The sequence below is a fragment of the Clupea harengus genome, chromosome 1 (genome assembly GCF_900700415.2).
Source record: "Clupea harengus chromosome 1, Ch_v2.0.2, whole genome shotgun sequence".
NCBI lineage: Eukaryota > Metazoa > Chordata > Actinopteri > Clupeiformes > Clupeidae > Clupea > Clupea harengus.
In genome coordinates this window covers 10515666-10535444 of record NC_045152.1, presented here as the reverse complement: position 1 = coordinate 10535444, position 19779 = coordinate 10515666, and the positions used below count along the sequence as shown (strand labels likewise).

The window sequence follows — 19779 nt, the reverse complement described above, 5'->3', positions numbered from 1 at the left end:
CAAGGATTGGAAGGAGTGAAACCCCGGAGGAAGAGCTTGACACCAAAGAGCCAACATGGAGAGAAGTCCATGACATTGTACAGAAAGCCCGGTCATCATCTGCCCCAGGTCCTAGCTCTATACCCTACAAGGTATACAAGAGATGCCCAATGCTTCTGCGCAGGCTATGGAACCTGTTGCGGAGGATATGGACAAAGGGCATAATTCCAACATCTTGGAAGAGAGCAGAAGGGTGCTTTGTACCAAAGGAAATGGACTCCTCTGAAATAGGGCAATTCCGAACCATTTCTCTCCTGAGCGTCGAATGCAAGATATTCTTCTCAGTCCTGGCACGGAGGCTGACCATGTACATGGTGAAGAACAAGTACGTCGACACATCAATCCAGAAAGGCGGCATCCCAGGCTCCCCTGGATGTTTGGAGCACACAAGCATCCTCAGCCAGCTGATCCGTGAGGCCAAAGAGAGCAAAGGAGACCTAACAGTCGTCTGGCTCGACTTGGCCAATGCATATGGATCAATTCCTCACGACCTCATCAACACAGCAATGGAACATTACCATATCCCCCAACACATCAGGAGAATGATCACCACCTACTTCAGTGGATTCAAGTTACGGTTCCAGACCACCCAGTTTACAACCCAGTGGCAGGACCTGGGAAAGGGGATCGTAACGGGCTGCACCATCTCCCCCATCTTGTTCATTATGGGAATGAACCTTCTCATTACAGCGGCAGTGAAGGAATCCAGAGGGCCAATAACGGAGTCTGGCATTCGCCAACCTCCATTAAGAGGCTGTATGGATGACCTCACCATCACAATGGCAACCCATGTGCAAACAAGGTGGATCCTGAAGGCACTCGACGACGTGGCAACTTGGGCTTGAATGAAGTTCAAGCCTAAGAAGTCAAGAAGCATGGTGATCAGGAATGGTAAGGTTACAAACAGGCTCCAGCTTCAAGTCCAGGGGGAAGTCATACCACCGATTGAGGAGAACCCAATAAAATGCCTGGGCAAGTGGTACGATTCATCTCTCAAGGACAAAGGCAGTGTTTCAAGGACCGAGAAGCAGGCAGAAGAGTGGCTTAAAAAGATAGAGAGTTCAGGCCTACCAGGCAAGTTCAAGACCTGGCTGTTCCAGCATGGCCTGCTTCCAAGACTCCTGTGGCTCCTGACGATTTACGAGATACCTATGACAGCGGTTGAAGGGATCGAGAGGAAAGTCAACAAACATCTCCGCAAGTGGCTTGGTATTCCACCAAGCTTCACGTCAGTAGGGCTCTACATCAGGTCGGGACAGCTACCGCTACCCCTATCATCGGTGGTTGAGGAGTTCAAGGTGGCAAAGTGCAGGATTGTGATGATGCTCAGAGATTCCACTGACGAGATGGTTAGAGGCGCAGGCGTCACCACAAGATCTGGGCGCAAATGGGCAGCAGCCACACAAGTGGAACAGGCAGAAAGCCTGCTAAAGTTGAAGGACATCATCGGGAACCCGTGCACTGGGCGGCAGGGACTAGGGTCCACCCATTTCCAACAATGGACCAAAGCCGACCCAAGGCAGAGGAGAGTCATGGTCCAAGCCGAGGTCCGGCAGCTAGAGGAGGAGGGGAAATGGTCTAGGGCTGTGGAGCTTGGTTTACAAGGAGCCTGGACGAAGTGGGAACTACCAAAGCGTAAGATCACCTGGCCCGAACTCTGGAGACTGGAGCCTTTCCGAATCTCGTTCCTGCTCCGCTCAGTGTACGACACCCTTCCAACACCAACAAACCTGTACAGGTGGGGAATGAGGGAGGACCCACAGTGCAGGTTATGTGGGGAGAGAGGAACAATGGCGCATATACTGGCAGGATGCAGGACTGCTCTTAGCCAGGGGAGATACCGGTGGCGCCACGACAAGGTCCTCAGAGCACTAGCCGACATCTTGGAGCAGGAGAGACGGAAAAAGCACCAGCCTCAATCGAGACCAACACCATCCATCCAGTTCATCAGGGAGGGGGAGAAACCATCATCCTCCAAGAAGACCAAGAAGGGCCTACTGCAGACAGCACCATCATGGGAGATGAGGGTAGACCTGGGAAGGAAACTACACTTTCCCCAGTTCGTCCAAACTTCCCTGAGGCCTGACATGGTCATTTGGTCAGAAGAGGCCAAGAAGATCATCCTGATCGAACTGACCGTCCCGTGGGAAGAAGGATGCGGTGAAGCCTACGAGAGGAAAGCCACCAAGTACCAAGACCTTGTCCAACAATGCAGGGACAAGGGATGGCAGGCCTGGCTATTCCCAGTGGAGGTCGGATGCAGGGGCTTCCCGGCACAGTCTGTGTGGAATACACTCACAGCTCTGGGAATAAAAGGAAGGGAGAGGAAGACAGCTGTCCGTAGGTTGGGGGAAGCCGCAGAGAGAGCCTCTTGCTGGCTCTGGAATAGGAGGGAGGAGAGAAGCTGGGGACCAGGAGAAGATGGGCAGTGACTGGCCATCACTGCCGGCCCGCCAACTCGAGGGCGTTGTGGTTCACGGTCGAAACGTCCAATGAAAGTTGGTCACCACCTGATGACATCTTCTCCTGGTCGAAAGCTACAGTCACTTCCTAAGTGACTGAAGGAGTAAGCACTTCATTGTGTATTTAATAGCTGGAATCATTGTTTAAATCTTGCACAAATGGCATAAACAACATATCAATAGTTACTAAAATAAGGCTGACATTTTTTATTTTCTATTTTATTTGCTTACTGCATATGCGTCAAATTTCACTACTCAGTTATTGCTATAGTAAAGGTGGAAATAAACAGAATAGACTATTCCTGACAACCTGATTTGCTCTTTATAATGCAAGGCAAGACTTACAGTTACAGATAAATAATACCCTTTCATTGCTCCTTCAACACTCATTAGAAGCATTACATGTAATATGTAACAAAAAAAAAAGTTTCTTTCATGCGCTGGGTTTGCCTCGGAGGATGGCCTGTGTTGAACTCAGTGTTGATTCGATGGGGTTGAGCTGTTCCCTTAATCCCAGAAATAGCCACAGTGAGCCCTGCAAGGAGAAGGAGCAGGAGACGGAAGCGAGGTAATTGGCTGAAGAGGCCGTGCTTTAGAGTCACTCAGAGGGGGCAGTGGGCCGGGGGCCATTTTTCTGGTGCCCCCATCCAAAGAGCCTCTTCACCGCGGAGGAGGAGAGCCGCAGCGAGAGCACTGGTCTGGTGCTCTTGACCAGTACACCAACACGCAGTGACCTTTCTGTCGCTGCAGTGAACAGTGCCCTTGTATGTTCGTGTGTTCGCGTGTGTGTCTGTGTGTCTGTGTGTCTCTCTGTGTGTGTATGTGTGTGTGTGTGTGTGTGTGTGTGTGTGTGTGTGTGTGTGTGTGTGTGTTTAAGTGTGTGTGTGTGTGTGTTTGAGGAGTCTCTGTGTGTGTGTGTGTGTGTGTGTGTGTGTGTGTGTGTGTGTGTGTGTGTGTGTGTGTGTATGGGTATGTGTTTGAGTGTGTGTGTGTGTGTGTGTGTGTGTCTGTGTGTGTGTGTGTGTATGCATGACTCATGCATTTTTGCATTTCCCTGATATAGTTAAACAGTGGTCTTTATGTGGGTCTGTTCATGACTGTATGTATGTATGCATGTGCAGACCACACAGGAAGCCAACAGTGCCCAGAAGTGTGTGTGTGTGTGTGTGTGTGTGTGTGTGTGTGTGTGTGTGTGTGTGTGTGTGTGTGTGTGTGTGTGTGTGTGTGTGTGTGTGTGTGTGTGTGTGTGTGTGTGTGTGTGTGTGTGTGTGTGTTAATTTATGGCTGGCGGGAAAGCCATGTCAGAAGTAATTAAGAGTAGTGTTCTCTGTGCAAATTCTTGCCTCCTGGGATGGCTACGGTGAAATAGAAAGGAGTCATCATCTGTGTGTGTGTGTGTGTGTGTGTGTGTGTGTGTGTGTGTGTGTGTGTGTGTGTGTGTGTGTGTGTGTGTGTGTGTGTGTGTGTACATGTACATATACATATATCTATGTTCCAAGTGTCACCTGGACATCAATGACATCTCCCTATGACAACGATGTCTCCCTACGATGTGACCTGCCCATCTGTTTAATTATATGTGTGTGAACAATAACAAGAACAGCTGAACTGAAGAAGGACATATTAAACTTTATATTAACATATTAAAGTTTAATATGTCCTTCTTCAGTTCAGCTGTTCTTGTTATTGTTCACACACATATATATGAATATATGAAACCAATATAAAACATAAAGATACGTCACAGATAGCCTAACCCTGAGACCAAGCATGTAGCCTTGCTGTCTTTGAGCTAAGTACTTGGAAACATGAGACATGCAGAGGCAGAAAGCAGTTTTCAATGCGTTATTCATTCCTGGTTAGGATGACCACGGCATTCAGGAGCTTCTCCTGCCTTACGTGGAGCTGTCCTTCACACATTGTTCCATTTGTGAAGAAAGATATGCGAACACAAGGATTAGCACAATAACAGACATTGACATTGACTGATTCAGCCTACCCTCTTAAAAAAGAAGACTTTGTTTGGTGTTGTTGCTCATGGTTACTGTTGTTGCTGTTGCTGATTTTGTGTGTGTTATTTGACATTGCTCTTCTCAGAACTTATTTTTCATTTTGCTGAAGTATAGGGTGCCAAGTGTAACCGACTTTAATTTATATACAGAACGCATTCTGTTTTACGTCAGGCATTCATTTATTTTACGAAACCATGTAACCATGTAACCGCAATGCCTTTTGTCCACAAAGAAAAACCACAAACGCGTTAGCATTGCGTCCATGAAATAATGAAGAGAGCACATTAGTTTCGTGCTCAGGAAACAAAATGGATGATTCATATTGCACACTGAATTGATTGTTGTGCTTTTCATATTGTGGACAAAGGGCTGAACGCACGTCTCACTTTGTGGACGAAACACTAATTTTTATAGACAAAGGTAATCCTGTCCAGGTTATAGAAATCCCAGGCCATCAAATGTTCATTATATCCACATAACAGTTCTGATATATTACAGAAAGTATGTACAGAAAGTGTGCACAAAAGGTCTTTGGTCGAATATATTCCGTGAGTCAGCAAGTTGCAGAGGGAATTCCATCCATGAAAACAAAGGGTGTTTGAACTTGATCATCATCTGTGTTTTGCTTCAGTACAAAAGGAATTATGTCCATAGGCTTTATTACTGAAAGTATGATATGCACCAAAAGACTGTCCTTGCATTCTATGAGTCAGCAGGTTACAGGATGCATTCTGTCCACAAAATGAATAGCTGCTTGCACTTTCATACACTTTTGAACTGATACGGAAGCCTACAAAAGTTGAATTAGCCTTTGCTTTTGTATACAAAATAAGGTTTGTTACGCTTGACAGCCCTGTTTTGACATCTAATAAGTTCAGTAAATTTCAAACAAAGTTCCTCCATCTCAGAGCAACCACAGTGGCTGTATAACAGAGTGCTTGACCAGGTTGAGTTTCAAAGTCAGAATGTCCCCACTTCAGAATCATCAGACCATCAGAAGTGGTCTTGTTTCAGTACTAAATCTGGAAAACAAACTGTGTCTTGATACTTTATGAAGTGATAGAACACAGAGAGTCCACGCAGAACAAAAAACAAACCCAAAAACAGAACTCACTGAGAACCAGGGCGACATTTTTCACTCCCAATGTGAAACTGGGATAAAGTCAAATGCACATATTATAAAGAGCACACTATACCTCACACAAATAGATCTTTGTCTGGTGTGTAAGAAGGGGGAGAAAAAATATAGCTTGAGTCAGTGAAAAATGGGTGTCTGCTACAGACATGTGGGCTAGTTTCATGGTTTTCTTCCTTAAGTTTTCTTATTTATAAACTTTTCTGACTGAAATCCAGTCACCTGTCTAAATATATAAGTACTGTTTTTTTCTATGATTGTCATTCGTGGCAAAGTCCCCTAAGGCTCTGGAAGTATACGCTGTTTTCCTTTTTTGGACGGTAGTTTGGGCCCTGATGTGCTGTACATGATGGGATGGGAGACTTACTTTTTCTTTCTATGAAATATTGATTGGAGAAAGATGAAGAGGGATCACATCATGGCTTTGTGGTGGAAAGAGGGGCTGAGAGAGAGCAGTGGGCCTGCGTCAAGAGGAAAGAGCTTTTAACCTCCACTGTCTCCCTGGAGCTTAAGCACACTCTTTACCTCCATTTAGAAGACATGTCACCATCTCCGATACACGACCCCATTAAGCCAGAGAGTCAGGGTTGTGTGCGTGTGTGTGTGTTAGGGAGGGGCGGATTAGATGTGTGGTTGGTTCTGTGTGGAAGTGCTTTTGTGTGTGTGTGCGTGTGTGTGTGTGTGTGTGTGTGTGTGTGTGTGTGTGTGTGTGTGTGTGTGTGTGTGTGTGTGTGTGTGTGTGTGTGTGTGTGTGTGTGTGTGTGTGTGTGTGTGTGTGTGTGTGTGTGTGTGCGCGTGCGTGTGTGTGTGTGTGTATACATATAATTGGTCTTATTGCGTGTAGGTGGGGTACGTATGTATATGTGTGTGTACACTTTGGAAGACTGGTTGTGCTTCATGCCTTTGCTAAATAATGCAGCAAATCTCCTTCACTCCTTCGGTTTTGTGACAAATCCAATTACGCTTTACTATTCCTGTCATCCATTTTGCAGTGAGGTCCATCATGTCCTCATGATTCAGGAAGCTTTTAAGATGGAAACAGGTATTCCAGTTCTGCAGGTTTTATTGTCTGGTATAATTCCATGAAGCGGTCTACACCTCACCCCCCTGTAGAGATGTACATGGGACAGTCCATTGCAGGTGGGCAATAATGGTGTGAACATGTTTTGAATAGTGGTTGATGTGTGAAATTTCCAGAAGATTCCTCTCTACCAGCCAAACATTGCCAAGCTCTTTACTGTGTGCCGGTGAGAGCTCAGTCAAACACTCTCACATATGGACCTTTATAATTTTCTTTCCCTACCTCTCTCTGGCTATGTCTCAAACCGGACACTTTACGAAGTACTCTACAATACAGGGCACTGCAATACAGTGCACTTACATCTGTAGTGCGATCTGTCGCTGATTAGTGTTGTCTGAAATGGAACACTGACTGACGCAAATGTGCGAGCCTTTTACCCATAAATCTGTGCGCCAGCATCCTCCAGGCCAACTGGAAATTGTAAACAAAGATGGCGGACCAAACTGCGCTGACAGCCGTGTTTTGTATGTAAATGTACATCTTTTGGCGTTTTCTGCCCTGAATTCTGCAGGTTCTGTCAGTGTGAACGCCCTAAGCACTGAAAGTCAGTGTTCGAAGTGCACAAGTGCTCGGTTTGAGACATAGCCTCTCTCTCTCTCTCTCTCTCTCTCTCACTCTCTCCCTCCCTCTCTCTCTGCCTTCCTCTCATTACTCCTATCTCTCTACTTCCTCCCTCTGCCCTCCTCTATTTCTCTCTCTCCTATTTTCCTTCCCTCCTCCTCACTCTCCCTTTCCCTCTCTCAGGACATCCTCCCTCTGTCTTTCTTCCTCTTTACTCATTCCTCATTCGCAGGAGGTTCCCCTGAAACACTTTTCTCTTCTTGTCCTTTCATCCCTTCCTCCTCTTTTCTCTTCTTGTCATTTCATCCCTTCCTCCGCGGAGACGGATGTGGGACGTGAGGCTCCATTGATTACCCCGTGTCCCCTGCTTGACTGCTGTGCAGTGTGCAAAATCATAAGCCTTACGCCTCCCAATAATGATGTCTTGCTTCATTCTATCTCAATCCTTCTCCTCTCTCTCTCTCTCTCTCTCTCTCTCTCTTACTCTCAATTTCAGTCTGTCTGATTGTCAAAGTTGGCATGACAGGTAAAGCTCAAATAAAAGCTTAATAAAAAATATTAAAAGAAAACATCATATGTAGTGCAGTGGCAGACTGTGTGTGTGTATGTGTGTGTGTGTGTTTTATTCGAGTGCTTCACTGATGAAGTGATCACTTTTTGTCCATGACAAGCATCTGCATATCATGTAGCATTATTAAAATGTGATCGTCTTTAGGTTTTTGAAAGTCGGAGTACATTCTTCTAAATTTAGTAAAGAAACAAAATGGTTGGTCATTTCTTTGTCTCTCTCTCTCTCTCTCAACTTCCACCCTCTCCATCTCTCTCTAACTCTCTCTCACACACACACACACACTGTCCCTGTCTCTCTCACACACACATACAACCTTTTTTTCCCCTCCACCCTTCCCTCTCTCACACACACTCTCACACACACACACACACACACAAACTCTCTGTCCGCTGAAGTCATTCTGGAGTCATTTCGGGTGCGGAGCTGCGGAGCTGTGTGTGGTGTGGCACAGAGTGGCACTAACTCAGAGCTGTGTGTGGTGTGGCACAGAGTGGCAAAGAGTGGCACTACTGTAACTCAGAGCTGTGTGTGGTGTGGCACAGAGTGGCACTACTGTAACTCAGAGCGGTGTGTGGTGTGGCACAGAGTGGCATTAACTCAGAGCTGTGTGTGGTGTGGCACTACTGTAACTCAGAGCTGTGTGTGGTGTGGCACAGAGTGGCACTACTGTAACTCAGAGCTGTGTGTGGTGTGGCACAGAGTGGCACTACTGTAACTCAGAGCGGTGTGTGGTGTGGCACAGAGTGGCACCAACTCAGAGCGGTGTGTGGTGTGGCACAGAGTGGCACCAACTCAGAGCAGTGTGTGGTGTGGCACAGAGTGGCACTAACTCAGAGCGGTGTTGAAATGAGAGCAGTTGGAGTTGCTTGTCTCTTTGAAGCTTCCTAATATCCCCATTTGGGCCCGAGCAGCCTCCACTTAACAATAAATGCCTTTTCACACTCTAATGCGATTCAGCCGCGGCACACTGAGATGCTGAGCTGTGACAAATACTCATCTAGGCCTGCAGGGATGAGCGAGGGAAGGAGGGTACAGAGAGAGAGAGAGAGAGAGCGAGAGAGAGAGAGAGAGAGAGAGAGAGAGAGCGAGAGCGAGAGAGAGAGACAGGGAAAATGGATAACAAAGAAGGGTAGTAGGGAGGAACTGGAGATGCAGGTAGTGAGAGAGTGATGGCAATTAGGCTTAAGGGAGAGGGACGCAAATAGAGAGGAGGAGAAAGGGAGAGTAGAGTGTCTATGATTATATGGGGGCATCATATGATCATGCATGCCTACGTGTTTGTGTGTGTGTGTGTGTGTGTGTGTGTGTGTGTGTGTTTGTGTGTTTCCCTTGTGATACGCTGTTGTTGGCTCTTCAGTGTCCTCAGATATACAGGACATGGGCCACACACACACACACACACACACACACACACACACACACACACATTCAAAACACAGAGAATAGTTCTGCATCTTTTCTTGTTTGAGTGAATACTGTTGTGGATGGTCCTTTCATTTCATAGTCACACACACTCACACATCCACACACACACACACACACACACACACACACACACACACACACACACACACACATTCAAAACACAGAGAATAGTTCTGCATCTTTTCTTGTTTGAGTGAATACTGTTGTGGATGGTCCTTTCATTTCATAGTCACACACACTCACACATCCACACACACACACACACACACACAGAGAGAGAGAGAGACTTCCACAATGACATCAAAAGCGTTCAAACTGCCACAACTGACTTTTTTTTGGAGTATCAGATATCTCACATACAGAGAGACTGACAGCGAGACACTGAAAGCTCTTTAGACTGTCGTGAGTGGACCTTATTTCCAGGGTCTGAGACGTCTCAGACCATCTCTTCATCTGGGGCAGAGTGACTCAGCTCCCTTTAGTGCCCCCTTTGTAGGGGATGAAATAATGTGTGTGAGTGTATAGATGAATAAAGGGAAGGAGACAGGGGGGGATTCAGGAACAGACAGAAGGAGAGAGCGTAGAGGACATTAGAATTGGAAAAGATAAAGATAATATGTGAAAACATAGAGTAGGGGTGAAGTTTTAATTGAGAAAAACTGTGTGAGTGACAGAGAGCAGTGTAGGCCTTTAGACCTGGTGTTTCTCTCTCTCCATCCTTTTAGTTCTCTCTCTCTCTTTCTCTTTCTCTCGCTCTCTGTCTCTTTCTTCTTGAGGCTTTTTCTCCTCCTCTCATTCTTTCCATCTCTCAGTAGCCCAACCAATGGGTGAGTGCGCCGATAACTTGTCAGAGTTAATTGGAGCAGAAGTCAGAAGGGGAGATATGGCCCTACGGCTCCAAGTAATTTACAGCCAAACTGAAAGAGAGAAAAATAATGGGAGAGTTAGAGAGGGGAGAGCAGGAGAGAGAGACAGAGAGAGAGAGAGAGAGAGAGAGAGAGAGAGAGAGAGAGAGAGAGAGAGAGAGAGGGACAGTGGGACAGTGGAGGAGGGTTAATACTAAAACAGTGAAAAATGAAGAAAGCGTAAAGGATGAAAGGTTTGGAGAAGCACAAAGCAGGACGAGAGAGAGATATAGAATGAAAAAGAGAAAGGAAGATCAAATGAGCCAAGGAGTGAAAGAGGTGCAAGTCTGAGGGATACAAATTATTAATGTGAATGGATATCAGCTCCATTTTGTTACTGCTTTAAACTGACCACAATTGCACTGAAAGAAGTGTCTATCTCAGAGTTTGTTTGTTTGTTTGTCAACTAAACTGGCAATAACAACCAGCAGAAGTACACTTTGAAAGTCTGTTTATTTGAATGGCAGATTGACAAACAAAGCAAAGATGAGGTAGGTGTGGGAGAACACAGAGTGATCAGAGAGGGACAGCACAGAGACTAACTGAAAAATACTGAAAGATAAAGAGAAAGAAATAACAGACCTGAAAGAAATAGAAGAGCTCAAAGGAAAAGAGAGAGAGAAAGAGAGAGAGATTAGACAAAGCCAAAGGAGTGGAAAGATTTGACACAGGGGACACAGAGCATGTCAAAGAAAGACTTGTAGAAAAGTGAGAAACGAGGAAAAGATGAAGAGAGAGGGATGGATTGATGTATGCATGAGGTGGTGATGAGGGAGGGATGGATGGATGAAGTGCTGTTGATGAGGGAGGGCAGGGTGGAGTGAGTGTGAGAGAGACTGAGAGATCCTCAGTGACAGACGAATGCAGGACGGCCGTGTCTATATTGGCTCTGGGCCAACGCATGCTGGATTAGGTGATATGGAAGAATCTCTGTTGTAGAGTTTATAATCCTGCCGTCTGGCACCACTACAAAATACATTTATTAGTAAGAGGGAGGTGTGTGTGTCTGAGTGCGTGATGAAGAGTGTTTGCATGTGTGTGTGTGTGTGTGTGTGTGTGTGTGTGTGTGTGTGTGTGTGTGTGTGTATGAGCACGCCGGAGAGGTTACAAAAGCATGATTAGGTGATGAAGATGAAATATTTGCCGAGCAGAGCGCGAAGACGAAGGAAGCTCTTAAAATACGATCACTCTTGAGCTTGTGTAAACAGGCCCCTCAGCCAGCTGCACCGACGCGGCTGGGAAGGAGGCAGCGCAGACGCAAAGCCACAGAGCAGCCAGGCCAGCAGCAGCAGCAGCAGCAGCATACGCAAGAGCTCCCATCAAACGCTGGCATAGGCAGGATGATTTAATGCTGTCTGAGTTTTATGTGTTTGTGTGGTGATTGTGCTCAGCTATTACTTGTTGGCATTTAGATTTTGGCCAGTCTTCCCTGTTAGACTTCTCTGTGGTGTGTGTGTGTGTGTGTGTGTGTGTGTGTGTGTGTGTGTGTGTGTGTGTGTGTGTGTGTGTGTGTGTGTGTGTGTGTGTGTGTGTGTGTGTGTGTGTGTGTTTAATCCTCTGGTGATGGTGAAGTGTCCAGACAGGCAGAGTTTGGGGGTTGTGTAATAAGACTTGGTGAGATTAAAGGCACTGGAGACGTGCTGAAACTTATACTGAATGTGGAAACCTGCCAGTCCACAACTCTCTCTCTCTTTCTCTCTCCTCGTCGCTCTCCCTTACAACTCTCTTTCTCCCTCACTCCCCCTCTCGCCCTGTCTCTCTCATACACACACGTACGCACACACACTTTCTCTCACACACACCCAAGCAAGAGCTTTTAGTTTTGCCATCCTCACTCTGCTGTAGCTTAATAACGGGAATACACTGCACATCCACAGACCGTAGAACACAGGAGGCAAGATGCCCACTTCAGCCATAAAAGGTAAAACAAAAGTAAAACAAGCTAAGCACAAACCTGCCAATGTAACTTAGTGTTTAGCGTACCCACGAAATCCAGATTAGACAGATCCTAAAAAATAAACAACAGTTGAAATTGTGATTAGTCCTGACATAGCGGTGGATAAAATAATAAAAAATATATCAGAAATTTTCAAGTGATGATTCTGGCCTATGCTTTCTTTAAACCTGCCAAGGTTGCGGCATCAATGCTTAGAAAGTGTTAGCCCTGATCAAGCAGAGCCACGGTAATGGAAGTGGGTGTGGGTGGCAGCGCCTACTGAGTGGCTGTATTAAGACTGTGAATTGCGGAGCAGCAAGGTTAATGTGATGACCTTTTTCATCTGACCTTGAAGAGCAGCCATTGAATTGAAGGTTTTAGATTAATTCTTCATTACTGTACGCAAAAAGGGCCATTGTTGATTGAGGTCGGGTATGAATAGAAGACTGTAGCTGAAGTCGGCTTGGGTTGAAATATAACGCGTGTGCTTCTTAATGCTTCTTTCTTTCTGAGAAAAGTGCAGCTGTTTGTCTGCCATGATGCTAAACGTTAGCGAGTTTATAAGTCCATTTTTACTGGGAACTGCACTCTATGTACTGTACATTAGCAGTTTTTATATGGAACTTGGCGTCTGAAATAAAGATTTATATATATGATCCAATACATTTAGCTGCCATCTAATTGTCCCAGGTAATGAGTAAGGGCTGTAAATAAACGACAGACGCTATCTGGACTCAGCAAATAAAAGAGCAGAGCACAACCCATCAGTGCTGTGGAGATGAGCAGCTTGGCTGTTTACCTGCTGCTTGTACCAGAGCCTCATGGTTGGCAGCACAGTGTAGCCAGGCATGCACAGGCTCACTGGCCTTTATCAACAGCATCTCACTCTCTTTCTCGCATACACATACGCTCTTAATGCACGAGTGCACACATGCAGACCCCCTCACGCAAACACACACAGACACAGACACACACACACACACACACACACACACGCACACACTCGCACATTCACAGTTTGTTGTTTAGAAGAGCTCTTAAAGCCAGACACAACATTGCCTCCGGGCACCACGTACCCCCGCTCAGTGACCCTTGAGTGTTTTGGCACTGAATTTTGCAGCTCGGTGGAGAAACTGAGGCTCACTGAGATGCTAGCCCAGGTGGCATAGATAGCGCTGCCACTTCTCCGGCTTGGCAGAACTACATTGTGCAGCCAGTGTATCTCAATGGGCAGACCATGTGGATGAGTTCTTTAAAAAGCTCAGCGTGCCACATGGAACCGTCTGGAACACAGAGGCATGCCTTTTCTTCTGGCAAAAAGACAAAAAAAAGAACTAAACTAAACTATACTTGTGTTTCCTTTTCTGTCAGTCAACGATTTCACGACTCCATTGAATAGCACTCCCGTGCAATTGCACTCATGATTGACAGATTCCTTTCAGCTGCGGTCACCCCAAATCACGTTTAGAGAGTGGTGACATACATTGATCACACGATCAGCCGCAGGTTTAGTACATTAAACATAATGGTGGCACGGTGGCTCAGTTGCTTGCACTGCTTGCACTGCAGCCTCACAGCAAGAAGGTCATGGGTTTGATTCCCGCATGGGGTGCTGTTGGCTCTGGGGGGCAGGTCCTCCCCAGACCTTCAGTGTTCAGGTGGGCTATCTTCTGGGCCTTTCTGTGTGGAGTTTGCATGTTCTCCCCGTGTTCACAAGGGGTTTCCTCCGCTAAGAACCCCAACAGAAAAACATGCGAACAGAACAATCCTGTCCGTCCCTGACCGAGACGGACGGTTCACTTGGTCCCCGGGCGCTGAGAAGCTGCCCACTGCTCCTGGGGGGTCCTGGAGAAAGGACGTCCCGGGATGGGAAAAAAGCAGAGCAAGAATTCACGGCGACCTCAGGCCTGCATGTGCGTGTGTGTGTGTAGTGTGTCCTGGTCGCCTCCATATATATAACACGTGTGTGTTGCTGTGAGTTGTTCGTGCAATAAAAACTGACTGCAGTCAGCCTTGTTTGTTTGTTTGTAATATGAAAAGACACAGCGTGCACTTTTATTGTGGATTGGCCAAGATGTGGATTCTGCAGAAGAGGGAGAGGAGGGTGCTAGCAGCAGCTACAGATGGAGGGGTTGCCAAATCCACTGAAAAGAAATGAGATGAGAGCTCATGATAGGATGAGTGCAGGCAGAAAGATGAGGCATTAACAGTAACCTTCTCCGTGATAGAACTTTCTTTGGTCCACTCCCCCCCCTCTCCCTTTCCCTCTGTCTGCACCTCCTCCCCACCCCCTCGGTTGGACATTTTTATGTTTTTTAGTTCATTGCGTGAGAAAGTTAGATAAAAGAGTGTTAAGCCTCCCTCTCTCAGAAGTATCTGTTGTTGTATTAGGTTGTATATAAGATCATGCATATGATGTTGTTTTATTTGTCTGAACAAAGTGATTTAAATATAGTGTAATAATTCCCCCCCCCTCTCTCTCTCTCTTTCAGGAGTATCCGTTGTTTGAGGAACATCATCCACTGGAATCTCATCACAGCGTTCATCCTTAGGAACGCCACCTGGTTCGTCGTTCAGCTCACCATGAACCCAGAGGTCCATGAGAGCAACGTGGTGAGTGCACCGAGACACGTGTTCATACGGCAGATCCAAAACGTACACACACACACCTACATTGACATACAGTATACAAATGCATATCTCCACACACCCAGAGAGATCCAAACATACACATGCATACACCCTCTCTCCCCATCTCCCTCCTCCTCTCTCCTGCTGCTGCGTCCCCCTTGCTTAAATTAATTGGATTAGGAGTGTATCTGGGCCCTTGAGGGTGTCTCTCTACCTCAGGGTGCTCCTGTGTAATCCTAATAAGCTTTAGAGTGTGAATCTCAGCACAGCTAATAAAGATCCCCGGCCCTCTCTCTCTCTCTCTCTCTCTCTCTCTCTCACACACACACACACACACACACACACTCACACTCACACTCACACATACATACACACACACACACACATACAATACATGTACATGCACACAAGCACATACACTCCAATACATACACACAAACACTGGCTCGAATGTCTTGATTTGCAGATTTCATTATCCCTCTAAATGAAATGGCCGAACCTAATTTCAGGCCCCTCTCTTGGCTCGTGGCTGGGCTCTCTGTCAGTCTTATGAAAGCCCACTCTGTCTTTGTCTCTCACCTTTCCCTCGTTCAATCTCTCGCTCTCACTCACCTTTATCTCTTTCAGGCTCCTTTGTCTATCTTCCAAATCTATCTGATAAAAATAACACAGTTTTTTAAAGTGATTAAGGGTGCTTTAAGTCATTACGGGTGCCTTTCTCCTGGGTTTGCCCCCCTTTTATTGCAGTCCCTGTTTGATGTGTGCTTCGTTTCCTCGTATATGGCTTCATATTGTACTCTCTCACTCTCTCCTTCTCTCCCTCTCGTTCTCGCTCGCTCCCTCTTTCCCTCTCTCTCTCCCTCTTTCCCTCTATGTCTGTGCAGATCTGGTGTCGGCTGGTGACTGCGGCATATAATTATTTCCACGTGACCAACTTCTTCTGGATGTTTGGCGAGGGCTGCTACCTGCACACGGCCATCGTGCTCACCTACTCCACCGACAAACTCCGGAAGTGGATGTTCATCTGCATCGGCTGGTGTAGGTTCACACGGGAGTACATAGACACACACATATACAGTATATAGATAAGATAGATAAGATATATATATATTTCATAAGATAGATATGTCAGTGCATTTAGATATAAATGCACTGACATATCTGTCTTTTTATCTCTGGCAAACCATACAAGGTGCACTCATATAACATCTGGACCTAGAGGAGGTCTGTTCCAACCCAGATCAAAGCCAGACCTGATTTATTAAGCAGATATATTTAGTCATTTAGAACAGCACAGTCCACCTCAGTTCAGAGCTATAAGTATTTATAAAACATTGATAAGCAAATATATTACTAGGAATTTACTGTCCCAAGGATATCAGTGTATTTGCCCTAGATATACCAAAATATACCAAATAAATAGTTTGTCCTTGTTGTGATTTGCTTTTTTATACCTTGTACAATTGCGTTATAGGTATCCCTTTCCCCATAATAGTGGCGTGGGCCATTGGAAAACTCTACTATGACAACGAAAAGTGAGTGAATGTGAGGTTGATGGATCTGATCTCATGATCTGATTAATTGCTCTCTCCCTACCACATCCTTTAGTTTTCTTTCCCCAGTTCTCTTTGTCACATTTCTCTTTTTTGTTTGCCCTTCATTCGTCTATCTCTCCATCCATTTAATTATGTTAATTATAAATCTGTACTATTGCTTTCTTTGTGTCCCTCTCTCTCCCCTCTCCTCTCCCTCTCTGCTCTGAGTCATGACACTAGTAGCCGATAATGGGGACACGTGACTCATTAGGTCCAATTATCTCCATGGACCTGCTCTGCTTGAGCTCATTACAGGATCGATCCAGGGCCTCTCCTGGCTATGTGTCATTTAACAATGACTGCTGACAATCTCACACACACACACACAAACACAAACACACAATACAGACCCACACACACTTACAGACACACACACTTGAAGACACACAGGTATACTCATATGCCTACACATCCATGTGCACACACACACACGCATCTTAATATAGGGTTTGTAGACACATTAAACTCACAAAGAATTCATCCAGCATAATCCGTTACTCTCAGTGTGAGACACTGGCAAAGGGCCCAGTTTTACGTTTTATTTAGAAATACTGTACATGCCACAGGAAAAAAGCCTTCTTTTTAGGCTATTTAGGCTTGCATAACATCATTAGCAGTCCTGCAGTTTCTTTCCACCCATTTGTCTGCAGAGCTGGAGGCTGAAACGAGCACTCTCAGAGTCAAAACTGAGCCGTGTCTGTTATCTTTTGACAGTGGCAGCCACTGTAGCGTCTCAGTGGAAAAGAGTGTCTGATACACGATAATGAGACCCTGGGCTCAGGAGGCAGACAGGCAGGAAGAACCTGTCAAGGTTTCGTGAGAGAGGACGCGGGAGGCAGTAGGTTAAAGCGAACTAAAGCTTTACTCACAAACTGGAGGAGGGTCACTAAAACAAAGCAAACCAAATCACAGGTTTGTGTTGAATTGAAAAGGTTTTCCTGTTTAATTAGATTGCTAATTAAGTTCCAAAGTACAAAAAGAAACCAAAAAGGCACAGAGCAAAACGTGGCCTAGAAACACACCTGTGGACAGAGACGTGGTGCAGAAGCAGACGTGATGACAACAAACTGACAAAGAGAACTGAACACACCAGGCTGAAATGGGAACACAACAGTGAGGATACAATAGGTAACAGGCGACGGGTGGGATCAAAAGCACATGGAAACCGTACTTAAACAAAAGCACATGGCAAAGCCAAACAAGAGAAAGACAGAGAAAAACGGGAACACAGACACAGGTTAGGACTCCACTCAGGGGGAAGTTCTGACAGACACAAAACCCTGAAAGGTGTGACTGCTCTCTGTCCCTCTGTCACACACACACACACACACACACCACACACACACACACACACACAGCCAGGCCTTATTAAACATATGTCTCAGCTGTGTAGATGAATATCTGAGCTTTCATTTTCAAAAGTGAAAACAAGCCATTAAACCAACCTATGGAATGACATCCACACACATTCACACACACTAAACGTTTGTAGTCATTCTCATATCCCCATACCACCTACATACCACACACACAAAACAGACTTAACATATCTCACATACACACACATCCTGGCATAAACACATGCTGATACTCACATACAGAGACGCACATGTGAAAAGTGAAAAAGCATAAACAAGCAAGAAAACAAATCTATTATCCACAGGGAGTGGAAGTGACAAAGGGAGATTGAAAATATGTGAGATAGATAGAGGAAGAGCAGACAGATTAGTGTGTAGGCTCTGAGTATGTGTGTGTGTGTGTGTGTGTGTGCGTGTGTGTGTGTGTGCGCGTGCAAGCAGGAGAGAGACCCTTGTTAAGGCCTGCCTGTAATTTCGTGACCTGTACTTTAGCCACAGCCAATTGCTCTGGTACGTAATGACCAGTCCAATGAACCCTGGAGACATTTCAACAGGCCTCTTTAGCCTCAGTCATTGAGGGCTGACCTGTCTTTCAACAAGGAGAGGGGAGAGAAAAAGAGGAGGAGAGAAAGATATTGCAATTGAGAGAGAGAGAGAGATACTACAACACACACACACAAACACACACACACACACACACACACACACACACACACACACACACACTTGCAGACAGCATTCATTATTCAGCCTGATATTGAAGCATCAACAAATCAAATGTAACTCTGCCCTCTGGGACACCTCCATTTCTCTTCTGCTTCTCCCTCTCCTTTTTTCTCACTCTCACTCTTTCGCTCTCAATCTACGTGGCTTTGACAAAAAGAGAGAGAATACCTCCAGTGCTCTTCCATTTGTTTTCTTTTGTTGTTTATTTGTTTTCAAACATCTGTGAAGTGGCATACCACTGAAATGCATTAATAATACCTTTATTATATAATACCCAATAATAGCCCTTATTAATAATGCCCATCTAAATAATACAATATTAGATGAAGGCCACGATTGATGAAAACCACCTCCTATGGAATGTTTCTACATTTGGCACGCCATCATCTTGAGTTGTGATGCTATTGGCTGCTATTTGTGGTGTGTTTTGTGAGGGTGATGTGTGATTGGCTTGTTTCTCTGGTGCAACACTGCAGGTGCTGGTTTGGGAAGCGGGCAGGCATCTACACAGACTATATCTACCAGGGACCCATGATCCTCGTTCTGCTGGTAGGGTCCTGCCTTGGATATGCATTTATGATTGTCCTCATACAGCTCACACACACACACACACACACACACACACACACACACACACACACACACACACACACACACACAATGTGTGTGAGAGAGCAAAAGAGGGAGAGGGAGAAAGAGAGAGACCCAATACAGTATATGCACTAATATATACACACAGGAGCCATTTTAGCAGGAAAATGTCTTTTTCTAATGACATAACAATACATTGTTCATCAAGGTCAAGTTGCCTTTGAAGAAGCTATATGCATAGTTATGAGCACATTTACACAAGAGAAGGGGCTTGAAAAAATGTCATGTGATAATTCTCCATGGTTACAGTTTAACAGACACCGTAATTCTTCATCCTGGCCGTCATGAAATGAAGTGATCACAGCTAAAAGTGAGCTCGTTAGCAATCAGTACCAATGACCCTTAACATGAATGTGTGAGGGGCACAGGCGGAGAGTGTGTATGTGTGTGTGAATTTACTCTTTCATGAGATGTGTGTCGTTCTTTTTTCCCCCAGATCAACTTCATTTTCCTCTTCAACATTGTCAGAATCCTGATGACCAAGCTCAGAGCCTCAACTACGTCAGAGACCATTCAGTACAGGTGAGAAGGAGCTTCTGTGTGTGTGTCTCTCTCTCTCTGTCTGTCTGTCTGTGTGTGTGTGTGTGTGTGTGTGTGTGTGTGTGTGTGTGGGTGTGTGTGTGTGTGTGTGTGTGTGTGTTTGTGTGTGTGTTTTTGTGTGTGTGTGTGTGATGTGATGTAATGTCATTGT

At 45.6% G+C, this 19779-nt stretch overlaps 1 protein-coding gene across 1 annotated transcript in view; it reads left to right on the top strand.

Moving 5' to 3' along the window:
• The window catches only part of crhr1 (corticotropin releasing hormone receptor 1), a 116301-nt gene that overhangs the window by 87127 nt on the left and 9395 nt on the right, over positions 1-19779 (top strand). The window contains exons 8-12 of the mRNA XM_031567438.2: positions 14620-14740; positions 15643-15796; positions 16233-16293; positions 18914-18986; positions 19525-19610. Coding sequence (XP_031423298.1) covers positions 14620-14740; positions 15643-15796; positions 16233-16293; positions 18914-18986; positions 19525-19610 — 495 coding nt within the window. The remainder of the gene's footprint in view (positions 1-14619; positions 14741-15642; positions 15797-16232; positions 16294-18913; positions 18987-19524; positions 19611-19779) is intronic.